The sequence below is a fragment of the Phyllobates terribilis genome, unplaced genomic scaffold (assembly GCF_046119375.1).
Source record: "Phyllobates terribilis strain yellow unplaced genomic scaffold, ASM4611937v1 Scaffold_8__6_contigs__length_399053987, whole genome shotgun sequence".
Lineage (NCBI taxonomy): Eukaryota > Metazoa > Chordata > Amphibia > Anura > Dendrobatidae > Phyllobates > Phyllobates terribilis.
Window position 1 is genome coordinate 127,553,904 of NW_027362768.1, and position 19,499 is coordinate 127,573,402.

General features: G+C 41.0%; 1 protein-coding gene across 1 annotated transcript in view; it reads right to left on the minus strand.

The window, feature by feature from the left end:
• LOC141156410 (ADAMTS-like protein 2) overlaps nucleotides 1–17,141 on the minus strand; it is a 76,446-nt gene extending 59,305 nt beyond the window's left edge. The window contains exons 1-2 of the mRNA XM_073642604.1: nucleotides 16,967–17,141; nucleotides 6,482–6,606 (exon numbers count right to left, since the gene is read on the minus strand). Of these exons, the coding sequence (XP_073498705.1) occupies nucleotides 6,482–6,606; nucleotides 16,967–17,050 (209 nt within the window). The 5' untranslated portion in view covers nucleotides 17,051–17,141. The remainder of the gene's footprint in view (nucleotides 1–6,481; nucleotides 6,607–16,966) is intronic.
• Between the last annotated feature and the right edge of the window lie 2,358 nt (nucleotides 17,142–19,499).

Sequence of the window (19,499 nt, forward strand, 5' to 3'; positions counted from 1 at the left end):
TAGCGTTCGGCTTTCAGTCACAGGGGCGGCGCCAATGCTGGTTCAGTCACCGCTCTGAGTATAGAGAGCGGGGGCTGTAACCACGCCCAAGACGCTGACTGATAGCCAGCCCTAATGCTGAGCTGCTGTCAGTCAGTGCCGGGGGCCCGGTTATAGCTGCTGCTCTCTACACACAGAGGGGTGACTGAACCAGCACCGGTGCCGCCCCCGTAACTGAAACTCGAACACTGCCTGGCAGGTTCACAATGCTATTAACCTATTAATAACGTTTTTTCATGCAACAGGTTTTCTTTAATTTTTTACCTTTTTTATATGTATTGGAAAAGAGTGCCATGAAGAGGGTGATTATTACAAAAGAGGCCAGGATGGGGGAAATTATTAAAGAAAGAGGCCAGGACATGGCCAGGGGACATTATTAAAGTAGAGAGGCCAAGATGGGCGAAAGTATTAAAAAAAGGTGCCAGGACCGGGGACATTATTATAGGATAGAGGCCAGAATAGGGGACATTAGTACATGATGGGGATGTAATTACTGTATGGGGGCCAAATTGAGGAATATACCTTATTAGTTTATGAACTGTGGGACATAGCAGGTGGCCAATTGTGGGACAATATTACTGTATGGAGGCCAGAATGGAGCAGGGCTGTGGAGTCGGAGTTGGAGAGTCAGAGTCGGAGCCCATTTTGGTGGAGTCGGTATAAAATGGACCAACTCCGACTCCTAAAATATATAATAAATTGGGTACAGTAGTTCAATGCAGTTTGTGGGGAATATTTTTTTATAAGAATTTGGGAAAGTTATGAAATGTCCTATAAATGTCTGTCCTATTCCTGATCTAAGGGTCTAGACTTTTAGCTGAGATGAATCTGTGCTACAGAAAATTTATCACTTAAACATGAGCCGTGTATGAGGGAGTCGGAGTCGTGGAGTCGGAGTCATGGGAAATGAGGAGACAGAGGTTTGGCTTGCCGACTCCACAGCCCTGCAATGGAGGACACTATTACTTCACAATGGAGGACATTAATAATATTCCCCATTGTGGTCCATAAATGATTAATTTATTGAGCCAAAATATGGGATGTTCCAACTGTATCAAGACAAAAAAAGGTACCAGAGAAAAGTTGTCAGGGCAATGGAAGTGTTCTGCGCTCACTGGAACAATGACATCCACCTTTGGATTAAGTGTTGGTTTATTGTCAACGCGTTTCAGTCACACCGACTCCTTCTTTAGGGCAAACATACATAGAAAACCTTTTAGCCTCTTTTTGGGGTTTATTATTGTTATATTAGTTTTGGTATAGCTGGCTTGTTCAGCAACAATATGGTAATATTTGTCATTGGTAACTGTATGACTACTGCTTAGAAGTATTACTTGAAAACTGATCTTATTGCTGTGTTTTCTATGAGATTTATATATTTTGTCTATATTCTTTTTTTTTTTAATTGGGGGGGGGGGTGAACACATATGTCTGTATAAGGTCTGAGGTCTAAGGGGTAATGTTTCTCCTTGTGGAGAGTGACATACCAGCTCTGGCATGTCAAGGTAAGGAGGCTTATTCGCCACGCTATGCTCCTCTGGGAAGTTTAATATGCAAATTGCTTCTTCAGAACTCTATAGCACCACCTGTTGGACACAGCAATCCTACAAGTCACGACCCTTTAGCGAGCCTTGTAATAAGACTTAGCATAAAAGCCAAATCAGAATCTCAATATGAAGATGCTGTGTTTCAGGGTATTGCCCCTCGTCATTGCAAGGTATGAGAACTTGGCAGATGGGGGCCCAGATAAAAATTATGCATCAGGGTCCAACAGACTCTTGTTTCTCCACTGTATATGTTGTATTAGTGAGATGAGCCAACATCAGAGATGCTCTACTCCTCTCTTTGTTCAATGATGCACAGTGGGTATGGAAAGTATTCAGACCCCTTTAAATTTTTCACTCTTTGTCTCATTGCAGCCATTTGGTAAATTCTAAAAAGTTCATTTTTTTTCATTAATGCACACTCTGCACCCCATCTTGACTGTAAAAAAAACAGAAATGTAGAAATTTTAGCAAATTTATTAAAAAAGAAAAACTGAAATATCACATGGTCATAAGTATTCAGACCCTTTGCTCAGACACTCATATTTAAGTCACATGCTGTCCATTTCCTTGTGATCCTCCTTGAGATGGTTCTACTCCTTCATTGGAGTCCAGTTGTGTTTAAATGAACTGATAGGACTTGATTTGGAAAGGCACACACCTGTCTATATAAGACCTCACAGCTCACAGTGCATGTCAGTCCAAATGAGACTCATGAACTCAAAGGAACTGCCCAAGGAGCTCGGAGACAGAATTGTGGCAAGGCATAGATCTGGCCAAGGTTACAAAAGAATTTCTGCATTACTCCAGGTTCCTAAGAGCACAGTGGCCTCAATAATCCTTAAATGGAAGAAGTTTGGGACTACCAGAAGTCTTCCTAGACTTGGCCGTCCAGCCAAATTGAGCAATCGTGGGAGAAGAGTCTTGGTGAGAGAGGTAAAGAAGAACCCCAACATCACTGTGGCTGAGCTCCAGAGATGCAGTAGGGAGATGGGAGAAAGTTCCACAAAGTCAACTATCACTGCAGTCCTCCACCAGTTGGGCCTTTAGTGGCCCGACGGAAGCCTCTCCTCAGTGTAAAACATATGAAAGCCCGCATAGAGTTTGCCCAAAAACACATGAAGGACTCACAGACTATGAAAAATAAGATTCTCTGGTCTGATGAGACGAAGATAGAACTTTTTGGTGATAATTCTAAGCGGTATGTGTGGGGAAAACCAGGCATTGCTCATCACCTGCCCAATTAAATCTCAACATTGAAACATGATGGTGGAAGCATCATGCTATGGGGGTGTTTTTCAGCTGCAGGGACAGGGTTGCAATTAAAGGAAACATGAATGCGGCCAAGTACAGAGATATCCTAGATGAAAACCTCTTCCAAAGTGCTCTGGACCTCAAACTTGGCCGAAGGTTCACCTTCCAACAAGACAATGACCCTAAGCACACATCTAAAATAACAAAGGAGTAGCTTCAGAACAACTCTGTGAATATTCCTGACTGGCCCAGCCAGAGCCCTGACCTAAACCCAATTGAGCATCTCTGGAGAGACCTGAAAATGGCTGTCCACCAACGTTCACCATCCAACCTGACGGAACTGGAGAGGATCTGCAAGGAAGAATGGCAGAGGAACCCCAAATCCAGGTGTGAAAAACTTGTTGCATCATTCCCAAGAAGACTCATGGCTGTACTAGCTCAAAAGGGTGCTTCTACTCAATACTGAGCAAAGGGTCTGAATACTTATGACCATGTGATATTTCAGTTTTTCTTTTTTAATAAATTTGCAAAAATTTCTACATTTCTGTTTTTTACAGTCAAGATGGGGTGCAGAGTGTACTTTAATGAGAAAAAAATGAACTTTTTAGAATTTACCAAATGGCTGCAATGAAACAAAGGGTGAAACATTTAAAGGGCTCTGAATACTTTCCGTACCCACTGTATATAAGGTACTGCACAAAGGTTTTAGGCAGATGTGGAAAAATTGCTGCAAAGTAAGAATGTTTTCAAAAATAGAAGTGATAATAGTTTATTTTTATCAATTAACAAAATGCAAAGTGGATGAACAAAAGAGAAATCTAAATCAGATCAATATTTGGCGTGACCACCCACTGTCTTCAAAACAGCATCATTTCTTCTAGATAAATTTTCACTAAATCAGATTTTAAACAACAATTATAGTCAGGTGTATGAGTAACCAATTATACCAAAAAGGTGATATTGATCATCATTTTCATATGTGGACTGAAACACAGTCATTAACTTAAACAGAAGCAGCTTAAATGCTGTGAGGCTTAAAACTGGATGAGAAACAGCCAAACTCTGATACAAAGGTGAGGTTGTAGAAGACAGTTTAATGCACAGGTCAATTACCATGAGAAGACTAAGAAGAGCAACAAGATACAAGGTAGTTATACGGCATCAGCAAGGTCTCTCCCAAGTAAAAACTGGGGTTTCAAGATGTGGCATTCAAGCTCTTTTGACAAAGCATCAAGAAATGAGCAATGAAGGCAGTGGTTGGCCAAAGAAAGTGCAGCAGATGAAGGACACATCATGCTTACTTCCATTCAAAATGAGAAAACTTCCAGCAGTGCCATCAGATCAGAACTGGCAGCAACCAGCTACACCCATCTACTGTAAGGAGAAGTCTACCCAGAAGTGGTCTTCTTAGAAGAATTACCTCCAAAAAGCCATACTGTTGACATGAAAACAAGGCCAAGTGACTCAACTATGTACAAATTATTTTTTGAAAGCATTCTTAATTTGCAGCAATTTTTCCACATCTGCCTAAAACTTTTGCAGAGTATTGTACATGGGAGCAATAGATATGAAAAGATCTACAATTAGAAGAAGAGTGTCTGACCACCTTCTAAAATCTATGTCCACTTTTACAAAGATGACCAAAGCCTAGCAGACCTAAATGGCAAAGCCAGCAAAAACATAAAGTGGTTTTCCTGCCACTAAAAATATACTTAAAAGAGTTTTGAAGAGTAAGTTTAACAATTTAGTTCAAGTTAGACCAAGTGTCCAATAGTCTCTCCATCCCAGGTCCTGCTAATTTCCTGTCTCGACATATGACGAGAGCTTTGTATGAAGGGAGCTGACTAAATGCTTATTTCAATAGCTAAGCCAGCCCCCTTCTCTGTCTATATATCTTACAGAAAAGTGGGCTGCCTTAGCTATTGAAATTAGTAGTTAGACAGCCCCCTTTACACACATTGCCAACCAAGGAAAGACTATCCTGTGCCAAGCACAGGTCCACAAGCAAAGCAGCTAAGACCCAGGATGAAGTGGTGACTGGACAAATGGGGCACCAGGCATAACCATACTAAAATAGTAAGTTAACTTACTATCTAAAACTCATTTCTGTATCTACAGTTAGCAAAATAAGTATTTGATACACTGTCAATTTTGTAAGTTTTCCCACCTACAAAGAATTGAGAGGTCTGTAATTTATGTCGTAGGCACACTTCACTTGTGAGAGACAGAATCTAAAAAAGAAAAAAAAAAAAAACAGAAAATCACATTGTATATTTTTTAAATAAATAAATTGCATTTTATTGCATGCAATAAGTATTTGATCACCCAGGAACCAGCAAGAATTCTGGCTCTCAGAGACCTGTTAGTTTTTCTTTAAGAAGCCAGCTTACTCTGCACTCATTACCTGTATTAATTGCTCCGGTTTGAACTCATTACCTGTATAAAAGACACCTGTCCACACAATCAATCAATCTCACGCCAATCTCTCCACTATGGCCAAGACCAAAGAGCTGTCTAAGAACACCAGGGACAAAATTTTAGACCTGCACAAGGCTGGGATGGGCTACAGGACAAGGTCCCCCTACTCACGCCAGCACATGTCCGGGCCCGTGTGAAGTTCACCAATTATCATCTGGATGATCCAGAAGAGGCACGGGAGAAGGTCATGTGGTCAGATGAGACCAAAATAGAACTTTTTGGTATCAACTCCACTCGCTGTGTTTGGAGGAAGAAGAAGGATCAGTACAACCCCAAGAACACCATCCCAACCATGAACCATGGCGGGGAAGCATCATACTCTGGGGGTGCTTTTCTGCAAAGGGAACAAGATGACTGCACCATATTGAAGGGAGGATGGATGGAGTTATGGATTGCGAGATTTTGGCCAACAACCTTCTTCCCTCAGTAAGAGCATTAAAAATGGGTCATGACTGGGTCTTCCAGCATGATAATGACCAGAAATACACAGCCGGGCAACTAAGGAGTGGCTCCTTAAGAAGCATTTCAAGGTCCTGGAGTGGCCTAGCCAGTCTTCAGACCTGAACCCAATAGAAAATCTCTGGAGGGAGCTGAAACTCAATGTTGCCCAGCGACAGCCCCGAAACCTGAAAGATCTGGAGAAGATCTGTATGGAGGAGTGGGCCACAATACCTGCTGCTGTGTAAGCAAACTTGGTCAAGAACTACAGGAAACGTCTGATCTCTGTAATTGCAAACAAAGGTTTCTGTACCAAATATTAAGTTCTGTTTTTCTATTGTATCAAATACTTATTTCATGCAATAAAATGCAAATTAATTATGTAAAAATCATACAATGTGATTTTCTGGATTTTATTTTTATATTCTGTCACAGTTGAAGTGTACCTACGATAAAAATTACAGACCTCTCCATTCTTTGTAAGCAGGAAAACTTGCAAAATCGGCAGTGTATCAAATACTTATTTTCCCCACTGTATTTCCAAGAACTGAACAAATATTCCATTTTAACAGTCGTGTATGATGAACATTTTCTGAATTTGTAAAGGAATACACTCATGATCCCTGAGTTAAGAGAAAGAAAAAAACATTCATTATCAAAAAGGAACCAAAATCTATTATATGGAGGCAACATTGTAGCTACTAGAGCACTAATGTAAGGTCACCTACCTCTGACGTAAGCAGTGCCTTTCTCGAGACATTACTCCACCTCCACAGGTTCGCGAGCACGTGGACCACGAACTCCATTCTCCCCACCATTCGGTCACATCTTCATCCCACACCTCACTGCTGTCCTGACAAGACCAGAGAACGTCAGCAAAGAGAACAGCACCGCTACACTTCAAAATTACTAATTGTTTGTTACTTTGCACTGACGAGGGCCAATAGCCCGAAACACTATGTCTGCAAATTGAGATTCTGATGTGGCTTTTATCCTAAGTCATATTGCACGACTCATTAAAGGGTTGATTCTGACTTGTAGGATTACTGCATCTAATAGGTGGCGCTATAGAGTTCAAGTCCTCTTCCTCTCTGAAGAGGCAATTTGCATAATTTGTTACTATTAAGTAACACAATTTAGAATGAAAAGTGTAATATCACTAATAACAAATCCAAATACTAACGGAAAGACAATAAAAACCTGATACAAACCTTGTAATGCATATATGTAATTGTGCAATATATGCATTTTTTATGACTGTTCTTTTATAGTTTTCATCTTTTAAAAGAACATTCTCCCAATTTGCAGTAGATCTAATTTCGCGTTCTTCAGCAGTTACCTGATTAGGATGTAGCTCAATTTGTACATTTCTGCAGTATTTTATTATACAAAAGTAATGAAAAGAATACAAAGTAACACTTTTTTTTTAATATTCCAGGACTGGAAAATGCAGCTACTATATTCTTATTATTAGACTGTAACAATCCTGTATAAATACAGGGCAGTGGCGAAAATCCTTACAGATCTATCAGCAGAATACAATCTTTCAGCAGTATACAGTGCCACAGTGATGCAGGGGAGTTGAGCCCCCAACAGAACTTCCCGCTTCACTACCTGACCTTTCTAAAAGTCAGCATTTCCCACAGGAAAATAACAGAAGACCCATGCAAAAATTAATTCATACCATGAACACTTAAGATCATGTCACTCCATACACATTTACAAAATGCCAGCCAATATATATGGGGGCATAGCATAGATAAAAGAGGGTTGGGCATTGTGGAGACACGGGGGGGTCAGACAACATAGGATGAAGGTAAAACAGTGTGGCAATACTTTATTGAACCACCAAGCAGACAATACACATATAGAACAGTCCCAGCAAATACCCAGGATGGTGCAAAATTACACAGTCTCACCCTTCCACTGACCTGCCAGGAATAGAGTAGCAGCGACTTCGAGGCTTCCAGGGCCAACTACCACAACCAGTGGCCCCACGCTTTTGGCGGGCCCCCACAGAGAGGAGGTAGCAGCAAGTGTAGGAAGCTGACAGTCCATTGAGGTACGTGGCCAGGAGACCCCAGAGTCCCAACTTGGCTTTCTCCGAACATATCCATGGAACCAGGTGACCAATTGGTCCCAACCTGGCTTTCTCCGAGCGTATCCATGGGTTCCAGGTGACTGGTGGGTCCCAACCTGGCTAAACCAAACATCTCCATGGGTTCCAGGTGACCTCATTGTCCCAACCTGGTTTCCCCAAATGTTTCCATGGGTTCTGTGTTAGTCAATGGAGCAGATCTGTATCCTTCCAGCCAGGGCCATGTTCCCTTAGGCGTTCATCCTGTAAAATCCAAATCTGGGTCCCTTTTGATGGATCCATGGTAACAAGCTGCTGTTCAGAAGAGCTACTCTGCCTCTCAGAGTCTCCCTTGGCTGTCATTTTGTAAAGGTGTTTCTCATCATTCATTGGGTGGGGAGTTTCAGGGGCTCATGTCTCATTGTTTGAGCATTTAATCAATTTGCGTAGTTTGGCTTCCATTACTCTGCAGATTAACAAGCTAGCTTGCCTGGTTCAATATGTAAATAGCATATTAGCAAACAGCATTGTTCAATGAACCTGTGCAAAGATAACAGTACAATAAACTGTAGGAGCTGATAGAAGATGTAAACAACAGCTATTTATCAATTAACAAATATCAACTCAACCTACAAGAGAAGTCAACAATCAGACTAATGACAAAACTCCATGTTTCTTGTCCCACTCGAAGAAATAAACACAAAAAGTCAAAAGTCAACATAAAAATAATAGTGTATTTCTCCTGGCCTACTACATCTAGATGTCTGGATAATTAAGATTAAAAGCAGTGTTGTCACATACGTGTTTTATCTTCAATTTTAATTTATTCAATCCATTGTTTCACAATGAAGTTTAGTGAAACTTTGCCACAAACCTGTACAGTATATTCCAATACTGAGAGAGTGAAGCTGCTGTAAAGCAGCTTAAAGGGTTTTTGCAGCACCTTAAAGGGTTTTTCCGGCGGCTCTCTCTTCCATCTGATCTGACATTGGTTATGGAGAGTCACTGCAACATGCCAAGAGGGACAGAGGCAACATCTGATGCCAAGGTATCATACACAGATCCAATTGTCAATAATAAGAAACATATGGAATTGGCTAAGGAAACAAAGAAAAAGCTATAGGGTGTTATCCATATCCATTGTGGTAATGCAGGTAGTTTGGAGATAGCGGGTGACCCGAACTGCTGGTGTGTATCCGATCAAGGAGGAGTCAGAAGTAGGCAAAAGTATTGGTAGTGCAGTTTATTCTCTACGCATTTCGAAGTATTCCAAATTATTCTTCAGGCTCTCCTGTGTTTCCCATGAAGTTGGAATACTTTGAATCATGTAGAAAATAAACCGCACTACCAATACTTTTGCCTATTTCTGACTCCTGGTTGGCATATCCAACGTGGTAAGGCAGGTAGTTTGGAGATAGGGGGTGACCCGCACTGCTTGTGTGTATCCGATCAAGGGGTCAGAATGAGGCAAAAGTATTGGTAGTGCGATTTATTCCCTACTCGTTTTGAAGCATTCTAACTTCTCCAGGTTCTCCTGTGGTTCTCCTGAAGAAGTTGGAATACTTCGAAAATATACCGCACTACCAATACCTTTGCCTGATTCTGACTCCTTGCTCGGGTACACACCAGCAACACAGGTCACCTGCTATCTCCAAACTACCTGTAATAAGACACATACACAATATCTGACGGGCGCCAGATAGTTGTCCCAGCAAATGTCCTACCTGATGTGCAGTACTGACAACCCATCAGAAGCAAGAGAATGGTGCTCCACAACGACTGCAGAGAGTCACTGCAATATGCTAGGAGGGACAGTTGCAGAGGCAATCATGAGTATCATGTACATATCCTATTTTAATTAATAAGACAAATGCAGGATACCTGATGGTTGCCAGATAATTGCCCTATTAATTGTCCCGCCTGATGTGCAGCAATGACTCCCCATTGGGCACAGGAGATTAGTGCTGCACGACCCTTATGAGCAACAGGTTATCTCCGCACTCTCCACCAGGAGAAATGTCCCCCCTTAGATTCCCTATGTAAAAAAAATTGAAGTAGCATATTAATTCCACACAAGGATAGACATATCCTATGTGCATCTACTGTATACTGGGGCCCTGAACACTAACAGAACCCAGTAATATCTTATAAAAATAACATGTCTCATTACACATGGGTTACAATGCAAAATAAAAAGTTGAGACACCATTGAAGAACCTAATCCATAATGTATAGATCACTCAACGTGTTACGGAGCTGCCATACTGGGGCCCTTTGGTTCTTCTGTCTGCCCTCTATGCCATATGGATTATGCAGAACAACTATTGACTGTTATCCAATGATGAAACCAATGTGGACAGCTCACGTAGACAATGGTCAATTCTTGATTGCAACAGTCGGTCCAGTTTCCCTAAGAAGAAAGAATTTCACCAGCATCATCTTTAATTTGCGTCTCTACATATAAAGCACTTGGGAATAGACCCCCTACGTGAACTGATACATGCTGTCTATCGATTCACCTGGCATTTTATTCTTCAACCCTGATCTGTTGAAAACTTTCAATGATACTTTTCAGTTTGAGATCACAAAGTAACTTCATAATCCAAGTAGGGTCTGTAACAAACCATTGTTATAGATCTTGGATGGAGACCCTCACAAAGAACCCAACCCAACCTATACCTCTTTTCTTCTGCTGCTTTCATGGTGGTAAGGAACTGAGACATCCATAAGACATGCTAAGAATTTAGAAAACAATTAGAGGGGGCTGAGAGACGAATAAAACACAGGATTCCAAGAAAGAACATAATATTAAGATTCATCTTAGAGGTAAGGAAAAAAATCTCCCTAAGTGTAGGTCATCTGTCTTCTCCCTCTTCTCTTCCTCCACTACCCCCAGGCCTGGTGGTGTTAGAAGCTGTAAACCTCTCCTCTAGCAAAAGCGTTTGATCTCCTACTTAAAAGGGACGCCAGCAGAGTTAGAGGTCCCACCCCTCCAGTGCTGGAGGGGCAAGAGCAGAAGGAAAGGATTAAGAAGATGGTGTGAAGTGATAGATGGGGGGATGAGAAAAAAACTGAAAAAGATGCTTGGTAAATGCTGACAGATGAAGCACCGAAGCCACAGCTGGATCATGGGTGCTCCTTCCAAAATAATGAATAAAAGTTAAATATTTCATGTTAAAAATGAGAAAGAGTTAAAGCATGCATCTTCAGGGCAAAGTAGCTGAATTCGGAGGGGAAGGGGTCTGTAAAAAAAAAAAAAGTCACGTGACTTCTATGCCAAGGGTAACCTGAGGTCTCACAACTCACAAACCACTGATTTTGCAAATTCCATCGTGATTTTGCACAACACTCACAAATATAAGAATGAATATCGTGTGGCTCAATAGTGCAGAACCTAAAATCTTGCTTCCCCCCTTCCGGCCAAGCGAGTCATTTTCTCTTTTAATGAATGTAAAACAGGTGAAGTGTGATCATCCAGTGAGGGGTTAAGTGTAATTCATGCAGAATAAAGAAAAGCCACCCAAAAAAATATAAAAAAAAAATTCAAATAATAAAAAAAAAAAATTCAAATAAAAAAAAAAAAAATTCAGCTTATTGAAGTGAGCACGTCTCCAGAGGACAAGTCTGAAGATCTTCGGCCAAATCTGTAATAGAGTCCCGTAGCCTTTGCATGCCATGATCAGCACCTATTATGGCACCAAAACGCCAATGTGATTGCATTAGGTGCATCTTATTCTGGAATATTCTAAGGCCCTGTTTACACATAGCATAAATAGTGCAGTTTTTTTGTGCAGAAAATCTTCTGCATTTAACCATCCAAGTAAGGTGGATGTGATTTCATGAAAACTTACCAAAAAACTGTGCGTTTTTTGATGCATTTTTTTCTCTACAGGCTTCGATGGGAAGTAGAAAAAAATGTATTTAGAAAACAAAGTTGCATTTTTAAGCGCAAAAGTGCGTGAAATCTGCACCAAAAATGTATTAAATAAATGGCAAAGCACATAAAAAAACGGAGCAAAAACAATAATCAGTGAAGATTTTTATTGTGTATTTTGGTACAAACACACCTGCTGAAAACATGGGGGTAAAAAGCAGAATCAAAACGCATCATTTATGCTATGCCTGAACATAGCCGTTTATACTAAAAGTTTCCAACCATTCCAATTTTAGAAGGAACAGATGCATATAATGTGTATCGGTTAAGGTTAATTCGGCAGATGTCAGGGAGAAAAAGGATCAGGCATGTTGAAATCCAATATGCCCAATGTTTTATTCTCAAGGTAGATAAGTCCCCACTAGGAGAGAAGTTTAAATGGAGCGGTAGGTCGTACGTACACTCTGCCTCAATATTTATTGTCTATAAGTGTGACAATTGGAGAGTCACATGACCTATGTCTCCACATCCGACAAAAATGGTCCAATTATTCTGATCAGAGTTTTTTTAGGACGTGGAGAGAAAAAAATAAGTTTCTCAATCTCCTCCATTCTGTCAGTCTGTAAAAAGTAGAGTGAACTCGGATGTCATCTGAGTGCAGTCCAATTTTTTTCACGGACCCATAGACTTGCATTACCGATTTTGATCCGACATTTGTATCAAAATTGGACGTCTCTGATTTTCTCCGTGGACCACTCGGTCCGAGTAAAAAATCAGACATGTTCACAGCCCCATAGAATATCATATTTACGAGTGCTATCCATGAAAACCATTTGTGCACTATGCCGCCAATCCTAACCAACGATACATCAGATCCTTTTTCTTTTCCTGATTGAAAAGTGCAACTGGGAAGCCATGGTCACCATTTCCAACTCTAGTTGGAAAACCATACTAAGGGCTCATTCACACAACTGTATTTTTGGTCGTAGTGTCTTCCCTGAAAAAAACACACCGTACTCAGACCAATGTTATCCAGTGGGGCAGAGCAGATTAGAATTTTTTTTCACTAACCAAATCTGCGTGCGAAAAAATCACAACACATCTAGTTTCTTCTGTAAATTGGATGAGACTCATCCATTCAAATCTATGGGTGTGCAAAAAAAATCGGATGTTATACAGAGCCACAATATAACATCCGTTTTTATGGATACATTGCAATTCTGTAACTGTAATTTGTCCAGTAAATTGCTGTAAAAAAACATATTGTATAAGGATGACAATTGAGAAAAAAAACATCCGAGTTTTCTGGATGAAACGCTGATGTTTTATACAGGCATGTGAATCTACCCTAAATGTCATATTTTTGAATGAAGACCCTGATTCCAGCGATGTGTCACTTAGTTTACTGGGTGCTGCAGTTGTAATACAATCAGAGTTTTCTCTGCTGTAGCAGAGCTCAGAACTCTGACCATGACCACACCACAGCTTTCTGTGCACACTGTATATTGACAGTAAGCTTCTAGTCAGTGGTGGGGGTGTAGTTGGACCAGGATGCACATGAGCTGTAGTCTTGTAGTGATAATCTCCTGCTCATAAAACACGTATTGTATTGAAACAACAGCACACAGCCTAATAAGTGACACATCACTGAATTCATTGTCTCAGCCCCTACCTCATGCTGTTTTTGGATTACATAACAAAAATCTGCTGACAGATTCCCTTTAACCATAGTAGTGTTCAGAACTAGAGTACTGGAGTGGACTTATCTGGAGTCATTTGTAAACCACTTCTAAAGTTATGAAGTTCTACTAAATTATTAGTACAAGGAACTCATTGACATTATCAAAACTATGTGACTCATGGAATCTATGGAAACAGAGAGGAGAACATTAGAACACCCGAAAAGCCATTGATTGTGGTGATGCTATAAGGCCCCATGCACACAACTCAGATTTCATTTATGCATCAAAATAAGATGACAGTATGTATCCTATTTATGAGAATGACTTTCTGCAATGCCATTGACATGCACTGGAACATCTCCGCATGGACAATCATCTGTGCTGCAGAAAGAATGCACTGCGCAAATACCGTATTTTTCGGACTTTAAGATGCACTTTTTCCACAGAATTTGGGAGGAAAATGGGGGTGCATCTTATAGTCCAAATGTAGCTTACTGGGGGATGTGGTGGCAGAGCGGGGTCACAGGAGGCAGGGTCACCGCTGCAGGAAGCTGGCGGCGGCAGGAGTGGGGTGATGCTGTGCCCCCTGGGCTGGATGCAGAGGGTTTCCTGGCAGGGCGAAGCAGAAGCCATTGATCTTCTGGTGGTGGGCTACAGGAAAATGGCACCAGTATCAATGACGAGCCGAGATCTCAATTGGTGGATGTGCTGACTCTGGTGGTATTTTCCTGTAACCCACTGCCGGAAGATCAATGTGCACAGTGAGGACTCCGCTCCTGAATCGCACCACCGACATTTTCCATCGCCGGAGATCAAGGGCTCCTACCTCGCACCGTCAGGACAACCCCTCCTCCCAGCCTAGGGCCCGCAGCACCGCCTCACTCATGCCGCCGCCGGCTTCCTGCAGTGACAACCCTGCCTCCTGTGACCCTGCTCCACTGCCGCCGCCGCGCCCCCCCAGTAAGTTCGGACTATTTTACGGACCCCCCATTTTCACAATAAAATTTTTTTTTTTCTTATTTTCCTCCCCTAAATTTGAGATGAATCGAAACAGACCGAAAAATACAGTAAGTAGCATGCTACTTTTTTTTTATAGATTTCACATCGAAAAGCTAAAGTGGAGCCCTACTGACTGACAATACAGCGACCCAAAAGTCACACAATGCAGTAATCCGCTTTATGGGAACTTAGACCCTTATTCATCGAGCAGTTTTGGCCAATGTTCTGGTGTAAAACTGCTTGAAATGTCCTAAACTTTTGCCTCAACTCATAACTGCGCAAAATTTTTGCCACTTTTGTCGTTTTTCCTCCAATCTCAGCCAGTTTTGCCTAATTTATAAAAAGAGGGCGGATTTTAGGTGAAAAGGAGCGTGGTCAATTACGGCCAACAAATTCATCATAATATAAGCCAAAATAGTGGCGCAAATTACAAGAAAAATGTCCACCAGTCCCTGACTAAAACAATTCTTGCGGTGGCAAATCACAGCTACAAAATGCACCAAATTCATTAAACAGGAGTAATCCTCCTTTTAATTTTTTTTTTATAAATCAATAGTACATACAAAAATATAACTCTTTTAAATGTATCTTATCAGAGAACTTAGCTTTTTTCTCTTCCTGAATTATTCCTTCATGCTCAATTCATGGATAAAATTTGTGTCCAGTGAAAACACATTTTGACATTACCGAGACAGGAGATGACAGTTGGAGCTTATAAAATTCTATGGGAAGGGGAGGAAGAGGAGGAGGGGACGAGAAGGAGGAGGGAGGGGCTGGAGGCAGACAGACATTCTGCTGCAAGTTCTCCTGGAACCTCAGTTACAGTTCTTCATGGAACTTTATGAGCACCAACTGCCATCTCCTATCTCAATGGGAAAATCTGTATTCACTGAAGAAAGATTTCATCTGTAAATTAAAAATGAAAGATCCGTCCAGGAGGAGAAAGAATCGGATATGTCTGATATGATATATCACAAACTTTATTATTTTCAGGTGTAAATGAAAATAATGAAAATTAAAATGACGGTTACTTTTGAAAGAGATCATTTTACTTTATAAATCAGTAGCAGACCTGTAAGAAAATAAATACCTTTGTAAAATATATTATCAGATATATCTGCTTCTTTCTCCACCATTTTCAAAATTCTCAATTCCTACGTAAAATCTGTGAAGGCCGGTTGTTACATTACTGACAGTTGGTGCTGATAAGATTCTATGTAGAGGAGAAAGGAGGAGCTAGAGAAAGAGCTCCTCCCTCCTCCATAGAATCTTATAAAAACCAACTGTCATCTCCTATCTCAGTAACGTAAAGAGCTGTGTTTTTCATTATCTATCTAATGCCATAATCAATATGGTTAATGTGGCTATAAAATTCAGATTAAAGACAAGGATAGCATCAAACATTACTTGCTTATTGAGTATGTTTGGACATTGAAGACTCTGAGAAATCCTTATTCACATCTCAAGGTGTCATTGTGGCTTATGTGAGTGTTTGTGAACTAGTTCATCATGGCATATGTTGTGACAATATTGCTAACCCTCGTGTGGCGGATCGGCAGCGGGTCAATCTGGACATCAACCACAGAAACCCGAACACTACACTCAGATTTCTAAAGGCAGATTCTCTAGAAAATACATACATGTGTCAACATAGTGTAAAAGACAGATTGTGGGATGAATGGTTGGTTGGATGGATAGACAGACAGACAGATAGATGGATAGATAATAGATAGATATGAGATAGATAATGAGAAAGATAGACGGATGGATAGATAGATAGATAGATAGAATAAAAATATAGTTGGATAGTGTGAGCTAATATAATTACATACTATAAATATATAGAGCAGTGTACTATATATACGGCCATATCATCTAGGCACTTACTGAGCAGACACATGGCTATATAAATAACACTCCGCATGTGCTTTATAATATATCATGTTATATTCTGCTTGTGATGAGCCGTCCACAGCTGTACTCGCTATATCCAGTCATTGTACCCTTCTTGTATATATGTCCACTGCAATCAGAGGGATGAATACAAAAATAAACAAAATATAGACATAATAGCTAAAAATATGGACAGACAGATGAAATAAATGATAGCTTAGATAGACGATAGATAATAGATGATAGATATATGGATAGATAGATAATAGATAGATGATAGATAGATGATAGATAGATAGATAGATAGATAGATAGATGATAATGTAATAGATGATAGATAGATAGATAGATAGATAGATAGATAGATAGATAGATAGAGGATAGATAGATAGATAATAGATAATAGATAGATGATAGATAGATTAATAGATAGATAATAGATGATAGATGACATACATGCAGACATAGCAGTCTTTGCCCCTCTGCCATGTATGAGGTGGGCTACATCCCCCTCCTGCAGTCCCGTCCTATACTCCGCCAGGTGCCCTCTCGTGCCCCCCTTTGCCGGAGTGCGGGGCAGTAGAGCAGATGAGCGGGGTCTCCGCACTGTGAGCCCCCTCTGCCTCCTCGGCTGCTCTGTGCCGGGTACCAGCTCCGGCCGCCGGCTCTGTGGGAGGCTGAGTGTTACCTTAGAGGTGGCGGCTCCGGGGCTCCGGCACAGCAGGATGAGCAGCAGGATGAGCCCGGGGGGGCGGCGGCGCGGTGCACACATCCCTGTACTGCAGCTGCGGCAGGAAAAGCCTCGGGACCGGCTGGGGCTGCCCGCTCCCTCCCCGCATGGCCAAGTAATTACAGGCTCTGAGCTGTGTGAGGCTGGGGGAGCTCCGAGCCGGGACAGGGGGAGGGGTGAGGGGGCACAGGAGGGACAGAGAGGGAGAAGAGACAGGGGTCAGGGGAGGGAGAGGGGTGCACAGATAGGAGACAGGGGGAGGGGGCCATGGGAGAAGCTCTCACCCTGGGGGGCGCTCATGGCATTTTATACAGAACTTTTACATTACATATTAATGATTTCTTTATTGACTGAGCAATATGTTTTTCTGGGTAGCTATGGTTATTTACTATATAGGGTTTATCATCATAAATGTATGATTGTACCGCTGAGAGCTCCTCCAGTAATCCCAAAAATGGGAATGTGAATGGTGCAGCAGTGGGTATGTGAGACCACCAGTTATCTCTATTAGTATAAAATAAATGGATGGCGTGGGGTCCCATGTATCAGACTTTGTGTTCATCTTCTAAAAAAGTTTTCCAGGATTTTAGAAAAGTTTGTCACAAGCAGGGAATGTTTTTACCAGGGCGGTGGAGTCGTAGTCGTGGAGTCTAATTCAGTGTCCATTTTGGTGGAGTCAGAGTTGGGGTCGGTATAAAATGGACCGACTCCGACAATATATAATAAATTGGATACAGAAGTTCAATGCAGTTTATGGGGAATATTTTTTCATAAGAATTTGAGAAAGTTATGAAATGTCCTATTCCTGATCTAAGGGTCTAGACTTTTAGCTGAGATGAATCTGTGCTACAGTAAATTAACCACTTAAACACGAGCCATGTATGAGGGAGTCGGAGTCGTGGAGTCGGTGACATGGAAATTGAGGAGTCGGAGTTGGAGTCGGTGTTATGGAAATTGAGGAGTCGGAGTTGGAGTCGGTGTTATGGAAATTGAGGAGTCGGAGTCGGAGGTTTGGCTTACCGACTCCACAGCCCTGTTTTTTACAGAATCTCCCCCTACTCCAGCACCGCTGCTCCCATGGTATCCAATGGTTCTGCAGTGATGAAGTCCCATCCCATGCATTATTCAAGTGACCGCTGCAGTTAATTATTATTATTATTTATTATTATAGAGCCATTTATTCCATGGCACTTTACATGTTCACTGTCCTCATCAGTCACATGCCTTACATTCAAACATCACTGACAGTGATTGGCTGCAGTGGTCACGTGACTAAAGGACAAAACATTATACCACTACAGGACCAACTTTTCTGGGAAAGTTTTTTATTTTAGAACTTTCCTGGAAATAAACTTTTAAATGATCTAAAAGGGATTTATATTATGGATTTTTACAGTTCCAATTAAATTGATTGAGAACTGAATAAATCTGCTTCACAATGAACCCTCCTATTGGTCTCTATTGGCAGAAGAATGGCCCAAATATATTCATTTTATGGAGTAAAAAATCTGTTTAATAATTGCAACTTGGTTGGCATTAAAAAAAGAAAAGCAAAAAGTAGGCATGGCACGCAAGAGCGGGTGTGGACAGTGGTGTACTGTCTATTTTAGGTTGATTTAGTAACAAATGTAAAAAATTGTTTGTTTTGCCATTTTCTGAGACCTGTAACTTTTTTATTTTTTCCTCAGTTGAGCTATCTTTTATTTGTCTTTTGCATAGTGAGCTGATGTTTTCATTCATATCATTTTGGGATACATCCGATGTTTGATCACTTTTTATTGCATCATGGAAATTCTAACATTTATTTTTTTCGCTTTATGACATTTATCGTATGCTTTAAATAATTTCTTATTTTGATAGGTCGAATTTATATGCACGTGATTATATCGACCATTTTTATTATATTTTATATATTTTTTAATGGGGGAAAAGAATTGGTAAAATTATTTCATTTTTGAATAACTAATATTTTTACTGTTTTTTAGTCCCTTTGGAGACCCTGAACTTGCAGCTGTCTGATTGCTTGTCTTATATAATGCAATATAAGAGTATGGCAGTATATAGCTGGGGCCTTAATCATCCTTCCATCTGCCATGGTAACCCATCAGCACCCAGCAAATGCCTCACAGGGAACCAATGGGCTTATGGAGTGGTTCGCCACCTTAACAGCCACTGTCAGAGATTGGCAGCGGCATTTAAGGGGTTAACAGCCGCGACTGGAAATTTAACTTCAATCACTGCTTTTAGAGGTAGATGATGGCTGTGTAACACAGCTACGGGAGTGTGCGGATTCTTTTCCGTGGAACCTCGTTGAAAATCTTTGGTGGAACCCCGTTGAAAATCTTTGATGATATTTTGAAGAAGGCAAACCCAAGAATATTAGTGAATGTGAGTCCTTGGTCCATGAGGATTGGGCTAAGATTCCTCAGCAACACTTGCCAGAAGTTGGTGTCTGGCCATACCTGCAGCAGGTTATAACAGCCAGAGGTGA